General features: G+C 34.7%; 1 protein-coding gene across 11 annotated transcripts in view; it reads right to left on the bottom strand.

Annotated features, from left to right (window-relative positions):
- The window catches only part of DOCK9 (dedicator of cytokinesis 9), a 136,463-nt gene that overhangs the window by 62,960 nt on the left and 57,166 nt on the right, over positions 1 to 16,337 (bottom strand). For all 11 annotated transcript variants that reach the window (XM_068928500.1, XM_068928520.1, XM_068928527.1 and 8 more), the window contains exons 7-15: positions 15,635 to 15,769; positions 11,613 to 11,787; positions 10,101 to 10,168; positions 5,465 to 5,539; positions 5,222 to 5,362; positions 4,653 to 4,853; positions 4,404 to 4,526; positions 1,878 to 1,960; positions 1,341 to 1,463 (exon numbers count right to left, since the gene is read on the bottom strand). In XM_068928500.1, the coding sequence (XP_068784601.1) occupies positions 1,341 to 1,463; positions 1,878 to 1,960; positions 4,404 to 4,526; positions 4,653 to 4,853; positions 5,222 to 5,362; positions 5,465 to 5,539; positions 10,101 to 10,168; positions 11,613 to 11,787; positions 15,635 to 15,769 (1,124 nt within the window). The remainder of the gene's footprint in view (positions 1 to 1,340; positions 1,464 to 1,877; positions 1,961 to 4,403; positions 4,527 to 4,652; positions 4,854 to 5,221; positions 5,363 to 5,464; positions 5,540 to 10,100; positions 10,169 to 11,612; positions 11,788 to 15,634; positions 15,770 to 16,337) is intronic.

Genomic DNA, 16,337 nt, shown 5'->3' with positions numbered 1-16,337 from the left:
GGAAATGGTGGAAGCGAGAGAGAAATCAGTAATTTAATAAAACATGCCTTCCACACAGGGTAACCTTTTTCCTTCTTCCTTTTTCTAAAGCAGTAACCTATCTTGAAAATATCTACTACTAACCAGTCAACTATGAAATTTCTTAGGCAGTTTTCCTGTAGCTGATTCAGAAATATGACTTAAAGTAGGAGTATCTTCCATGTTAAAACACCAGTGTAGAAACCTTTCTTAGTAAATAAGTCAACAGCATCTTTTCTTCCTTAATTATTGCACATGGCACAGCTGCAAATTTTCCAAAAATACTCTCCCTGTGCTGTGAACCAAACAACTGACTTACGGTTGGAGTCTGGATTCTAACTCCAGCAGTTTAGCCTTAGACATTACAATCACTTTCTCATTAAAATCACTGTGAAATATTGTAGGCAATTCCACAAACTGGATGCTGAAATAACCAAAAGCATTTCCTTAACTTATAAATTAATAAGGCAAGCTAATTTACTATATTAGTTTCAGATTCAATAATACTGTTTATGGCAAGAAATATCAATACATAGCAATCTCAATGTTACGTGAACCTCAGTGAATCTTTAAGTAGCGTGCTGGAACAGAATTAAAAGACCTATTAAAAGCCTTACCTCCTTATCAAACTTGGTAAGCAAGAATAAAATAAAAAAGCTACACATAAAGCCTTGTGAGATTTGCGATGAGCAACTGTTAAAATTAACAGAACTCCAGTAACTGTTACATATCAGAAGCGGAAGTGTTTTAGGAAGGGGAAAGACTGGTCTAATATGTCTTATGTTATTTACAAGAAAGGGAATTAAAACCTAAAATACTGCAGTTTATTTAATATGGGCATCTGTCAGTAGGAGATTATTAAGCCTCGCACACAAAATGATGCAGTCTTTAGGAATACTTTATACAAAAGGATGACTGAAGTCCTGTTCTTTAGCCTTCCTGAGCCACATGCACCATCAAGGAAGCTGGACTGGACACTGACAGAAATACTTGAATACCTCTCTGTGAGAGTTAGCATGAATAAATTATTTATGCCCATACTTCCTTCCTTCAAAAACCAGAACAGCGCATGCATAACTGCTAACATGGAGCTAATTCAGAACATGACGCTTACTGCACATCTTTTACATGGTGTTCGGTCATGCTTGTAGCTCCCCGTAACGGAACACCGTAAGGAAAGATCTGTAGCGTGTATGAGAACCTTGAACGTACGTGTCCAAGTGAAAATATATGAATACATACATCAAAAGATTAGATGTTGCAGTTGAAGATTATACAAAAAAAAAAAAGATGAATTTTTAAAGTGAAGAAATTAAACTTACTTCCTGAAATCTGCTAACAACTTCAGCATGTCTTCATTTGAAAGTTTATTACTGTCTTGTCTGAAGAGAGGAGAAAATCTTGCATTTTTGTCCAGTGTTCCTGAGGCATCTTTAAACAGTGTCCTGAAAGTCAAAATCTTGCTTTCAAATGAGTTCACACAAGGATGAGAACATACTGCACCATCCTTCACATTAAACAGTCAATACTCCTTTCATTATGAGTGAGTTTTGGCATACAAATAGCTCAGTTTAGCAAATAAGATGTGAATCATATCATTCTTACTAAAAAAGACCTTGACAATGAGAAAAGCAGGCAATATTCAAATAATCTGAAGAATAACACAATGAATGTTTATAATTTTTTCTCTCACTACAGAATTGAGCTGTAAATCTTGCTTGTCAGAAATCTATGGTCAATGTAAAGTAAAATAAGAAATAGTCTAAATAGCACATTAAGTTTTAAAAGAAGCAAGATGTAGAAGACCATGTTAAAATAACAGTTAGGAGAAAATACAGATTGACAAGATCCATCTTTACCTAGCTGCCCAGGCAAAAGGCATTCTATATTGACCTAACCTCTGGCACGCTTGCTTAGCATTCTTCAAAACTTTCTGTGCAACCTGCAAGGAATGCAAGAAGTAGTCAAGTTTTAAAAGGTACATTTTTTACACTTTAAATTTACGAGAAAACCTCCCACACATCTACACACACGAATTAGAAAATCATCTTTAGAATATGAATACTAAGAATATGACTGAAAGATGAATGAAAACATGTCTTAACAATTCATTTTAGGTTAAGCAGGGTCTGCCAATTTCACAGCATTTCATGTACACAAAACATGTACCCATCTACACCCTGATAACATAGGTTTAACTACTCAAGGAAAAATGATGACTAACAACTCATCTGATTTCTGCCTTCTTTAATTTGTAATTAATCAACAACTGATAACTTCACCATAAGAATATAAAAAAGTGAGATAGGATAAAGAGAATAAATTGCAAAAGCAATTGGCTCTGATTATAAACCCACTAAACATAGCCATTTACACCAGATAAATATTGATGACCAAATTGATTTCATAATATATGAAAACTATGCTAACAGAATAGTTGGCTTAAGAAATCTAATGTTTTGCTTTTTAGTGACAGACTTAACGTTTTTATTCAAAGAAACTGACCAAGAAGAGCCTTTTTATGATACGTAAAACTCATGCAAAAGGTAGGAGGCAGGATTCAAATGGTTTAAGACTTAAGAATTGTGACTAAAGATAAAAATAATTTTCTCCTCACTCACTTTCCTATTCACTGCCCATTCTATGTACTGAAATATATTTCTGCAGAGTAAATACTAAAATATTATATAAATATTTGCATTCCGAGTACCTACAGAATGTGGTGAGCAGTTGTATTAAGATCTCATAGTCTTAATTATGGAATTTTACAACTTTCCAATGTTTGTTTTCATTAAAATTTTCAATTTTTGTTCTTATTAACTTCTAAGTGAACAAACAATTCCATTACATAGACTCAACATGTATAACCTGCCAGAAACCTGCTAGCCTGAGCTGGTCAACCAAGACCTGAACCACTTGAGCTAAAGTAGAAACTCCTGACAGAGCAGCAGGGTGCTCTGATCCAGAAACCAGCAGCTGAATGTGTATACATCAAGCAAAATTATTTGCTAGAGGCAGAAAGACATAGAGTAAGCCTGCCTGAATCCTACTCCTGATCTATACTGTTGACATTATGCAAAGCTGTTTCTATTAGTGTGTCCTTGAGCCGTTTCTCAATCACCTTTCCTGTAAAATGGGGGAGGTAACACTTTAAAGCATAAAACTTTGAGCAACGATCATCGTTAATTCACAACAGTCAGCAGCGTTCAAGGGAAGAACAAGTGATTTCTCAGCTACAGAATTTATTGTTTCCATTTTTCCTTTTTCTTGTCTGCAGTTGCAATTCTGCAATCTTCACTGCACTGACACTCTGGGAGGTGCACCAAGACCACCAAAAATTAGGCACTCAATACAGGTTTGTTTTCAACGCAGTAACTATCAGTATACACCTCAAAAACAGCCTCCTAAAACACAAAGCTGCTGATTTTTAATGATTTCTAATGACAGTGGCAAAAATCTCAAGTGCTTCTGGAAAACCAAATCAGTAGCCTGATCTGACTGAAAAATATAGTTTCTTGCATGTTCCTTAGCCAGAATTCTATCAGTAAGAAAGAGCAGTGTTGTCCCACAGAGATTTAAAGTTAACCCTTCCTTGTTCCATTTCACTAGCTGAGGACAGGAAGAATGTCAACCACACCTCACATCACTTACAAAACTTCTCTTAACACCCTGGTCCAACTATTTCAGTACTATTGTAAACCAACAAAACTAGCACTCGCTACAGACAAGTAGCAACAATTGACAAAGCTTCTTTTAGACACACTTAGGAAAACGGATTAAAATGTTATGCATGCCATGAAAGACCCCTGTAAAGTTGAGATGTTTCTGTCGTTTATTTCTAAAAGTGATTTGGACATCATTCAAATCTACAAAAGCATTTTATAATGAAAAAATAAGAGTTTTAATGATCTCAGTGATTCTCAGCAAAAACAGTAACAGTGCCAATCAGAAAGTTACAGTTGAACTATGATCATGAAAAAGTCAAACAAAGCAAGAGTCACCAACAACATGATGACAAATAAGATGCATTAACTACGAGAGGCATAAAGTTAATTTCTGGTCTATGCTTAATATTTCATTGTTCAAAATTTTTCAGTTCAAATTTAATGCTTAAGTTTAATATAGTTTTGTTAAATCAGTGATTTAAACAGCTAAATAAAAAGTGATCATAAAAAGCTAAGTAAATGTTTTTCAACAATATGCTAGACTACCTATAAAGTTTCAATTAATAATTAGCTACTAATAACTAGACTTTACTAAAGCCAACCATCAAGACATCTGAATATCCTAGAAAATAAACAAATGTTTGATTGATATTTATTCATTTCAAATCAACCTATTTTGCCTCAGCATTTTTTCCAACACCACAAAAAAAGGTAACGTACCTTTGAAGAATCTGAACTTTTCATATATGGTTCAGCACAATGTGTAATGCTTCCCTGTAATACTTTTTCTATTCTCGCCACAAGGAAAATGTCAGGATGAGGACATGTGACCGAGAATATTCCCTAAAAATAAAACAAGAGGTGAAGGAAAACACACACACTTTTTACTTCACATAATGGAAAGTCATTTGAAGTATGTAAGCAAGCTACTTGGATTCAAAATCCAAGTCAAATGTTACTGCTTCTTACCTGCTTTGGATATTGCAGCACTGTTTCATGAATGCCTTGAATTCGGTGTAAGCTATCACCGCTACCATTCACCATTTGCTGAGATGTATGGGATATCATGTGCCTTACTGAGATGTGGTTCAAATCAACATGGAAATCTGCTGAAATCTTCCGGTTATTTTTAATATCAAATAGTGATAACGTGACAAAGAAAGGTTCTACCTAGACATTTTAAGAAAAGGGAAGTGTCATTGCTGGCATCTATCTTACCATAAAGACACGGGTATGAAAGGAATATGAGTATCATTTTTAATAAATAATTATACACTGACATCAATTGGTAATTATTGACAAGGTATAAAAGACTAAAAACAAATTCTAATTTCTATAACATTGCAAAAAGGTGAGTTGCAAAGTTACTTTTCTTAGTATTAGGGCTTTCATTTTGATATAAAGTAGTAGAAAAAAAATAATCGCAATATAAGGTTTTTGATCACAGCAAGGAATTTCTGCCACTTAGTATAGTATCAATACCAATATTAAGAAACTTATTACTATATTAACAGAAAATAATTAGATAAGTTATTTACATTTGTTGTTGGTCCCTCTTCGTTTTCAGCAACGCAGCTTTGCAAATTGAAAGATAAATCATTACACTTCACGAGAATTTTTTTTCCAAATTTCTCTTCAAATGGCTTCACTTCTGGTTCAATACCAGAAAAGTCAAGTTTCTTTAATAAAAATAAATAAATAAATAAATGTTAATTTAAGTTATTCATCCTACGAGGATCAAAAAAACAAAATATAATACACTTTATTGTAAAATGTCTAACCTGTGCATCAGGATCCAAGGCAAAAAGTTTAACTCTGCTTTCACTTTTGAACTTAATTTCTGCTTCCCTGGTACTCTGTACAACAGAAGAAAAAAAGTCGTAATATCACACTACTAAATGGAAGTGGTTTTCAATTTTGCTCCTTCTTCTGTGGTGTTCAAAGCAGTAAATGTTCTTAATTTGCGTACTCTTCTCTTCCTCATTGAGCTCTGCAACTCTTTAGTTTAAATTGCTCCATTAATGTCCAGAGAAGGCTCCTCTCCTCTAACAACTTTTCCGAGCTCCGAAACACAAAAACACACATCAGCAACGCGTAACTTTCAGTGCTCATGCAAGGCATATTCCAGTGTAACCTCATATAGCACTTTGCCTACTTAAATGAGAAATAACTTTCATAAAATTTGTTTACAGTAACAGACAAAGAAGTATGAATGTAGGTTAAAGCTCAGAGTGATACTGAGACCACAGTACTGCTCAGAAAGCAAGAGGTTAGCTAAATTAAGAAACATAATCAGAGCAAATTTTCTTGAGCTCTACTGCCAAAGAAGTGGTTTTCCTGTGGGTAGACAGAAAAAAAAATATACAACCCCAAAGACAAAACCCTCACAGCTTAAAAGTGACTGTGTAAAGCTAGGAGGTACACTGATCCTGCCTGGGATTTCTGGATACCTACCTATTAATGGTAAAAAAAAGTAGTAAAGTAGAAAAAAAGCAGAACGTGAAACGTGGTGGTATACAAAGGTTACTCTTCCATAAAAAGAGATAATTTAAAGAACGTTCTGTGATTCTAAAATCACAGGACATAAGAAGTGGATGTATGCCCAAGCCAAAAGTAGCGATGTAGTAGAGTTACCATTCCTAAAGCGTAGCTGGCTAAACAGGGATACAAAGTATTACATTACAGACAGGTGTCTATTTGTAGATCAACCTGTGCTGGTTAAAAGAAATTACCAACCCAAAATATTCATCACTGACCATCAGCTGGAAGTGATCTCCTGCCCACATCTGCCTTGCTGGAGTTTGGAGAAACTCCTACCATGCCTCAAGCACAAGAGAAAACATGCCAGCTCTATTTATCCACCTAAAATAGCGGTTTGAACAATCAAAAGAAAAACCACATTTAATGGAGTGCTTTTACAAAATGCTCACCAGCAGAAGTGGTAGATGATAAGAATAAACATTTGTCAGTTGAAAACAAGTGAATTTGTCTACTGTTAATCGAAGATACTACATTTAACCTTCCACTGATCTATATATTAACCCACCACTTCCACTTGCTATTGGGTTACATTTCTGTGGCAAGAAAAACATGTGAATAATGTTTATATGCTTAATGTATAATGGGGTAGTTTCTACAAAAACCCACTGCACAGCACTGAAGGTGCTACACGAACAGGAAAGTCGTAGTCCTTACCAGTATGAACTTAGGATCTTTGGAAAGAAGGGGGGCATCATAGCAGATCAATGAGTTAAGCAAGTCTCAGTGGTGAAGAAGATAGAGAAAACTATGAAGTCTTTATGGTTCCTGCATATTCAAATAGCCATAATTGTAACATATCATCTATCAAGCAGATGCTAAGGAGAGTTTTCTAGCTGTATTACAGAAGGTGAACTTCTGAGGCAGGGCTGGGAATACAGATGCCTTCGTGGATTTCATCGACTATTACTTTCAATGCACACATGAGAAAAGGCAAGAGTTGTTGTGAAAGAAATGACCGAGACTCTCAACATCAGTAGAGTCATGATAGATTTTGCTTGTTCAAAGCATGGTATGATTGAGAAGTACAGGACTAAACTGTGAAGCAGTTTAAAATTGACAAGAAGTTGGCATATACGTTCTGGAAAGGGAAAAGACAGTGGCAAGGACTGAAGAGGAAGATGACCTAAAGTCATAGCAACAAGTCATGGAGTTTGCTTCAACTAAAGCATCTTGAGTGGTCTTTTATTTTATGCTCTAAAGACAAGACAAGACAAAAACATGCAGTTTTGACTGACAGGTCCAAGGAGAGTCAGTTAAGAGTCAAGAACTGAAAAGTATGCAGTCATTGACTTCACTTAAGGCGTGCAATGACTCTGCAATTTAATTTCCTCATCTGTAAGCCAGAGATAATGCTTTCCTACCTCAAGAAACACTAGAATAGTTATGGTTAAGTAGGTATCTGGACACACTGGTTATGACAGGAAGTTCCACAGTTCTGAACCACAGGAAGTTCCATCTGAACGTGAGGAAAAACTTCTTCACTGTGAGGGTGACGGAGCATTGGAACAGGTTGCCCAGAGAGGTAGTGGAGTCTCCTTTAGCTGGAGATATTCAAAACCCGTCTGGATGTGATCCTGGACAATATGCTCTAGGTGACCCTGCTTGAGCAGGGAGGTTGGACTAGATGATCTCCAGAGGTCCCTTCCAACCTAAACGATTCTGTGATTCTGTGACAGCACATAGTTATTTTAAATAGATGCCTATGTTGTTTAGATTAACATGAAAAAAGGGGGAGGTTCATCCAACTCTTGGTATCTAAGTTACAAATAAAAGAAACATGAGGTAGGTAGGACAGAGATTCAGATATGTGTGTGTACATGCAGGAATTGAAGTGCAAAAACCATCTTATTCAGCAATTCTGGTGACAGAAAATAAAGCTTGGAGTCGTACTCATAAGGATTAAACCTTTCCCAGGAAGACTAGGGCTAGTTTTTTCCTATCGCCAGGTGCTCTAAAACCACCCCGAAAGAATTGCTCTTTCCATATAAGGATATGAGGTCACCTATTGTGAAAATATGTCCTCTTAGAACCAACAGAAATAACAGAGCAATTACAAACTCATCTAAAAGAAGGCTCAGTAGTGCATAGGTCTTCCTACACTCTGGAAAAAGCAAGTAACTGAAAAGATGACGCAAGAAAGAATAGAGGACAAAAACAAACAAACAAAAAAATGTAAAGCACAATAGCACTAACGCAAAAGCATAGACTTTTTCCTCTGTATTTCTCCTCAAGAAAAAAGGCTAGAAAACTGTATTACACCAAATTGTTTTGAAAGGTAGCATTTAGTAAAAATGAACTAGAATGGGAAAACTGAAAACTCATTTTGAGGGAAACAAAATTTAAATGGGCTGCATCCATGGAATAATAAAAAAAAAAAAGTCAGTGCTAAAAGAGCTGAGAAAAACAACATACTAAAAAAGTATCTAGCCTAAAGAGCTGCGATGATGTCTATCAAAAGGTCATGGAAACAGGAAGCAGCATTTGCAACACTACAATTATATGCAGGTGCTGCAGCCCTGAATAAAAGTTGACTCAGGAAGTCATATGGAAACTAACCTTCCATTCTAATAGCTCTAACTGTAAAGAAAGTAAAATATTTCATACAGTAGAAACATCTAATTTTACATTCATTTCTAAAGTAATTTTTCATAGTTTAATGTAGAAAATCTAACTGTACACACCACAATCACAATTCATTTCCAAATGAAGCCAGAGTACCATGTACCAACTTTTTGTATACATGTACATTTCTAAGTTGATTACAAAAAAGTTACAGAAAGAATTAAGTCAGTCAAATAGTTTGGGTACCAGCCTGTTGGTCTATTCTGACTGAATCACTTGATGTTTTAGCTACTGCGATAGATGGTATCTGTTCCACTGCTTACTCTCAGTTTATAAATTGCATTCCTTCAGGAATAGTCGCTAGGTCAGACAGACCATCTGAAAGGAAGGGGAGAGTATTTCTGAGCACGTTCAGTGAGAGAAGTTTGAAGACTACAGGCTGTGGCACTTGGAAGAAATAATAAAAAAGTCACAGCAAGGAGTGGGATCCTGCAACTTCAACGGAAGCAAGTAGCGATCTCCAGTCCTTAGGTCATTAAATAAAAATTTCCTGGGATCACACAGAACTTTAAAGAACTTGCTTCAACACAAAAGTCACTGATCTAACTGAAACTAAGTATGCAAGAGGGCAGGTGAAGAGTGTGTTACAAAATCCGTTTATTTCTTTTCTGTCTTACCTACTGACGAGTAGTTTTCACTCTGTAACAAGTTAAATAATATAGTTCACATTCTAATAAAACCTGACTGAGTTTCAAAATCTTTCTGATGTTCTTTGGACACCCATAATAAGGGAAAGGTCTACAGAGTTCCATCTCAAAGGCCCAGCCAACTCAGGATTCTACCACGCTTCTATAAGAACAAATTTAGAAAGTAAGATTTATACTAATACAGAAAGCATCCCTGAATTCCCCACCTAGTTACAAACAAAAGTACCCTGAACACATTAGGAATGGGATTTCACATTATCATCACTGCTATTAAGCTTCTCTGGATTTCTCACTGTAAAACTAAGGCTTGCTTTTCATGTAACCAGATTTATATAGGAGTACTTCAGCAGTTACTGTATGCGATATAATAAAAAGAGCATGTAAAGCTGTTCATACAAATCTTTAAGACAGAAGCTAGATTGCTTCCAAAAGTAGGAAATGTAGAAGCTCAATAACCACTGCTATTCTCTGAAGAGCTTCTAAGCCTTCAGAGTATCATAAACTGATTAGAAGCCAGAAGACAATACCTTACTTTTACTGAAAGTTTAGGTGGCTAAGTCTTATGTTTAATATTTTATATCCTGAGTTCACATTTGCAATAGATTACCTTGGCAATTTCAGGATAGCAGCTATCAAAACTACACGATGAGCTTTCCGTTTTGTTTTGTTCATCATCTGCAATTACAAAACCATGTTAAAAGTCAAATAACAACTCAGAGAATTCTGTTATCAATGTTATTCCTGACTAGTTTGTTTGTAATTCTTACCCTCTCAAAAGAAACAAATGTTAACATAAACAGACTGTGGATTACTCCACCATTTCATTTTGATGTACGGACTTCTTGGAGGATGTCAACAACTACTGTAGTTACATAAATTGGTAAAGTAGCAGTTATTTGCAATCTTACCCACACAAATAGCTATAAGCATTAATATTAATTTTGATATCCATGTAGGGAAAGGAGATACTCAACACACAAATTTACATTACACGTTCAGTAGGCTCTGTAACTTGATTTTAAAACCAAGTGCCTTCCCTCTGTTCATTCAGGTACCCAAGTCTACTGTGCAGTGGTACCAGAGTTGCCAAAGCAACCATTCAGTTGCCTATAAGCATCTTGATTTTCCAAGGCCAACTGGTGACTACTGGCTGAAATGTCATTCATAGAGCTGCAGGCTTCTCCATTTCTGATCTGCTTTTGTTGCAAACACGTAATGTTCAGTTCTGATGACCTTCACATAAAACTGTGATACCTAATGTGAAATTCCAATGATACCTTACAGTGTATCATGCTCTTTATAAGAAGCAATAACCTCTTTCATTTTCTTCTCTTCTGTATACTTATGCACTTAGTCTGGTGATGAAAGGATAGTCTAGATGTCCTCTTGTGCATTTTTCCCTTTGAGAGTGTGTAACGAAGGAAACGGGTATCAGACTACCAACGATACCTGTATCTCATGCCTGATAGATGTCTGCCTCAGCTCTTCTTAAATGGCTCTAACAAAAAAGATTCTACACCCAAATGGTCTTTCTTGAAGTGCAGAAATAATATCCATAGTCAAGAGAGTTATGTCTAAATTAAAAATCCTTCACTGCAACCGCATTTTCTTCTTCCATCTAGGGTGGACACAGAACAGTTTATTCCCTTCCCAGTAGCATTTTACGTATTTTAACACGGTCTTCTCAGTATTCCCTTTTCCTTAAACTACCTGACTCCTCCCGATTTCTCCTTGTAGGTTCCATTTTCCAGATTATTGATCTTTCTCATTACTCTTTTGGTCTTAACTCAGTTGCAGCCAATACAGAACAGTGCCACGTGGGCACTCGTTTTGAAAACAAAGTAGCTTACAGTACTGAACACATGCCCATGAAGACCTCAGTTGTTAACTTCTTTTTTCTTAATTAAATCAATACAAATTAAACTGGTGCAGATCCCATGTTATGCCCAAATGACAAAATTCGCATCAATTCAATAAACAGGGAAAAGATGCATTATTTTCACTCTCAAAGAAAAAGAAATAAATGTAGCCAATATAAAGCCTTTCTTTGTGAATGTACATAGTTACTGTCACATAAGTCTATCATCATATTAATATCATTACTGGAAACTCCACTTACCTTCATGAGATTCTCCATTTCTTTTTTCTTGCATTGCAGCCTCAAAGTTAAGCTGAAGGATTTTGTTCAGTGTGTTTATCCATTCTTCCATTTCCAGTTCACTGTCTGCAGCTAAAAGGTAACTACTCTTGTCTTGCATCTTCAGCTCAAATGCAAAGCGTCTCACTTTATTATTCTACAATAAAATAAAAGATATTTCTATGACATCTTTACTTTACATCCTGTCTTCTCACAAACTGAATTTGTCTAATACAAATATCTTTCATATCTTTAAACAAAAATATACAGTTCAATACAATGAACAAGTGTATTAAAATTACACTATTTCCTTTCTGACCTTTGACCTTTTTGAAGTTATTTATTCTGCTGTGATGACTGGAAGCATGGAAGATACTAGCCATTTTTCAGTATCCTCCATTCTGCTTGTGACAATTTAAAAATAAATACAAAATTCAATTTTCAAATATGACAAACTACCATATCAAGTCTTCATATACTCATTTTAAATTGTCTAGAAGTGAAGCTAATTGAGTTCTAACATTAAAAAAAAAAAGTATGAAACTTTACTAGTATTTTAGTTAGAATCCTTTGCATTTTGGGATTTTTATAGCAAATCAATCACAATTCTGAATACCCCAATTTTGCTAATCTTCTAAATATACATTTAGTTGGGAATTGATCATTCCTCCTATGTTCTTCAACCTTTATTGCTATCCCTTTTCTATGTTTTAAGTCAAGGCTTCAAATGCTACCTAGTCTGACTCAAGTTCCTCAGAAAGGACTCACAAGTCTCTAATGTCAACAAATGAAAATTCTGTATTATCTTGATTTTAATTGAAAATCTAGCAATTCATTAATTATATTATTTTAAATATTTACAGATTTAATAGCAATTTTTTTAAGTTAAATTCAGTGCCAAGTTATATTTTAGTTTTTGTAATCTGTTAGATGTTTCAATGAACACAGTAACTACTTGCTGGCAAATAATCTGGTTTTCTACTAAAGCTAAGTTTCTCTTCAAGAGCATACAAAGGAACACATGACCTCCTCACATAAGGCAGCCCTGCCAATTACAACCAGTATTAAAATAAATAATAAATCTTAAGAATAATATCCCTTAACTTTCACAGTTTAAGTCTTAAGAATAGCTTTATTTTAAACTTCCATAGTTTAAATCTTGACATAGGTGGGGCATATCACACTCCTATTTATTTTCACAAATCACTGAATTAAAGTAAACGTACCTATATATTTATATGACCTTGTTTAAATACATACACTGCATATATTATGTGACTGCATTTTTCTGTGATGCAAAAATGCCTCCATTTGCTTCAGTGTTAATAACACAGGTATTCTGGGAATTCCTCAGTCTTTTAAGTTTTTAACAGTTTTGAAAAAATATTGTTGCACATACTCAGCACTGCTCTTACACAAGGACTAATCAAACAGCATATTCCAGCTTTAGCTTTATTGTACATTAGTGAAGTCAGCATGTTCCTCCTGATTGTTTTGTCCTACTGCCTTTAAACAGTAAGTAGCCTATGTACTAAATGAACTTTAAAAAAACAGAAATGGAATATGTTATACAACAGAAACTAATACCCCCTCCCCTAAAAGATTTAGCCTGAAACATACAATTTAGTTTGAAAAAAATCCAAACACGTTCATAAGCACGGTCACCTTAAAAAAAAATAGGCATTTCCATTGATTTCAAGTCAGACCATCGGAAAGTACAGTGTCTGGGATTCTTACTTTTTATTTATTATTATTTTGCTCTTCTATTAAATGGAAGTGGAATTTCAATTGTGCAGAGAGCATCATTTCCCCAAATGAGTTTCTAGATGCTAATGCAAATGCCAATAATAAGTAACAGTAAAGAGTGAATAAAATAAAATTAGCCAGAAGGGAGAGAGAATATAATTGACAATAATAAAATCATGCATCTCGAATGGTAACACTACACAAAGTATTTTATAGTTCAAATTTTGATTTCCTTGACTCTCACCAAGGTTCCAAATAAAGTAAATAGCTATCTCCAATACCCTTTATTCTATACCTGAATGACTTCTTTGCTTCACAGAAGTGCACATTCAGTGATCTCGCATTTGCTCCTAACTTTGATCCAGAATTAGTCTCAAATTTCTAGATGCAGTTCTGAAAACCTGCAGTGCCAAGGTTAACTGGCTGCTGGTACTGTAGAGTACAGTGTAGTTTTAAAAACATAACTCAACCATAAGCTTGTAAGAATCCAAAGGGCTTTTTTGCTTAGGAACCCTTGTATGGACCTAAAACCTCACCTGCAGTAGAAAAGTGAGTAACACAGTAAGGGGGGGGGAAAAAAGACTGCAGTTGAGAATAGTTCAGGTTTCTTCAACCGATGGAACAGTAAGTATGTCACAGCACATCACAGAAAGAGAGGAACTGATGTAGAAACAAAGGATTTTCAGTATTTAAAAAAAAAAAGAAAGGTGATGTTAAAATGCTCAAAGAAAAAGAAAAATCTTACTACAGGTCAAGTTTTTGCTTTTTTGCTTCTTTTTCTAATGATGAGCTTTACTACATTACATGTTCACTTTCTCAAAAAAAAAAAAAAAATCAGTCTACAAAGCACTTAAGCATGTGTTAACATCAGTGAGTCCAAAGAATCAAAACCTTTTAGTGTAGGAAGAAATTTGACAAACTGTTCTAAAACCCTCCACGCTGAGAAAAGACAAATGCTAAAGACAACTGTGTGGGGATGCCTATTTTGGTTATTAAACATTATCATCTTCGTTGCACTTCTCATACATATACTGGATTCACACATTCACTACGCTGACATCAAACCTATCTGTGCATGCCCAGTAGATCGAACGTGCATCTTTTTTCCTCTGTGAATTCCAAAAATCTCAGTGTTTTCTGTCAACGCAAACTATATAATATCGCATTGCCCACAACAGTCTGTACCACAGCCACAGGCTGAGAAAGAAAACAGCCCACAAGATGGAGAATTTATGTTATCAGAGAGAGGAGTGCCAAGGCAGAGGAAGCTGTACCACAGGAGCGGAAGGAAAGATATATTATAAGAAGCCCAAGACAAAGAATATGGGACTATGTGTTTTTTGTTCTTTAAACAGCAATTGGACTAGTTTCACTAGCTAAAAGTGGATTGGCTAAAATTGTACCCCTAAAGGAACACAACTTGTGTAAATCTATACATACAACTTGCAGTGTGAATAAAAGTATAAGGTTTTTCACCTAAAGTTTCCAATAATACGTCTCCAAAAATATTATCGCCTGATTTGGAAAAAAGAATCCCTATAAAGCTATTGCGTCCCTCTGCATAAACCTTCACCAACAAAATTCGTACTCAAAATATATTTTAAAAATGCATTTCTATTAAACTTTGCCTATTACTATCAAAGTTAACAAAACCCTAAAAATAGGATTTTTCTTCTCAGGTATGCTGTGCCTAACAAAACAGTTACATGCTGTACTGTAAATACATAACAGAATCATATGAAAAATAATTCTTTTCTTTGGCACTTGCTGCTGACAAATATTTTGCCAAAAGACTTTAGCTTTCGAAAATAAAGGAAAGGACATAAAAGTAATATTAGAAAGGTCAAATGAAAGCATCTGGAAGTAACTGAATTTAATACAGTTCCCACAACAAAAATCCCACACAAGAAGTTATGCAAAATAATTTACAGCCCATGTAAGTACAAAATGTAACTGAACTTAACTTTAATTTCACACTGTCATTTTGTGATGATTTAAGTTGTGTTTTTGTGTATGTTTGCTTTCAAATTTTGTTTGATTCATTTCATAAATACTCACACATCAACTAGCGATTTTTGCTCATTTTTGCAAACCCCATCCCATTAAAATCTGGTTCACTGTCTCTGCAAGATGCAGTGTGTGTAGTTGTTCATGTGCATAACAGATGTCTATCTATGTCCCACAAAAATTATCTGAATTTTGAAAAAAAAAAAAATCACATTTGCTATGAAATATAGAATTAATTGAATTATAATTACCTGAACCACCCCCATACATGAATCAAGAAATATAGATCCCTTAGGTTCTTTTGATATTTTTTCATCTTTGTAAAAGTTGAGGTTATAGGATCCATCACCAAGCTGGATTAAGTGGAAAAATCTTCTCTTAAATGACTATGAAAAAAAAAAAAGGAAAAGAGAGAGTTATGACACTAATCTGTTTCATAAGTGCTCTTAACACATGTAGCTTATATAAAAAAGATTTACTTAAACATAGTCTAATAGGTACCATTGCAAATGCAACTGAAATCACTAAGTTTTTTTAAAAATGTAAATACCTTATTACACTGAAAAATCTGTAGCAAGATTAGTTGAAAATATTTTTGACCCATTGAAAGGTATTTAAAACAAACTCTGTAATATTATAGATAAAATAGGCATTTATTGTGATAAATAAAATTAAAAACATATTAAGTTTTTTTAAATAAGAAGGTAATACAAATAAAAACTCATATTAGTAGAAAAGGGACTGTAATAACATATCAAGGTCCATTTGGGAAAATGATTTAAAACATCGACTTCTCTCACATACTGGATTTTTAATGCATTTTTTCTGATTTAAGTAGAGTAAAAAGAAAGAAAGACTTTGCTACTACAAACTACATACAAGCTTCTCTCTTTCAGCCCATGCTATTTTTATTCTAAGTAAAACACATGCAAACTGACTTCTCAGAGACAGAGT

The sequence above is a fragment of the Struthio camelus genome, chromosome 1 (assembly GCF_040807025.1).
Source record: "Struthio camelus isolate bStrCam1 chromosome 1, bStrCam1.hap1, whole genome shotgun sequence".
NCBI classification, from domain to species: Eukaryota; Metazoa; Chordata; class Aves; order Struthioniformes; family Struthionidae; genus Struthio; species Struthio camelus.
The sequence above is the reverse complement of the archived record's forward strand: the minus strand, read 5'-3'. Positions and strand labels throughout refer to the sequence as shown.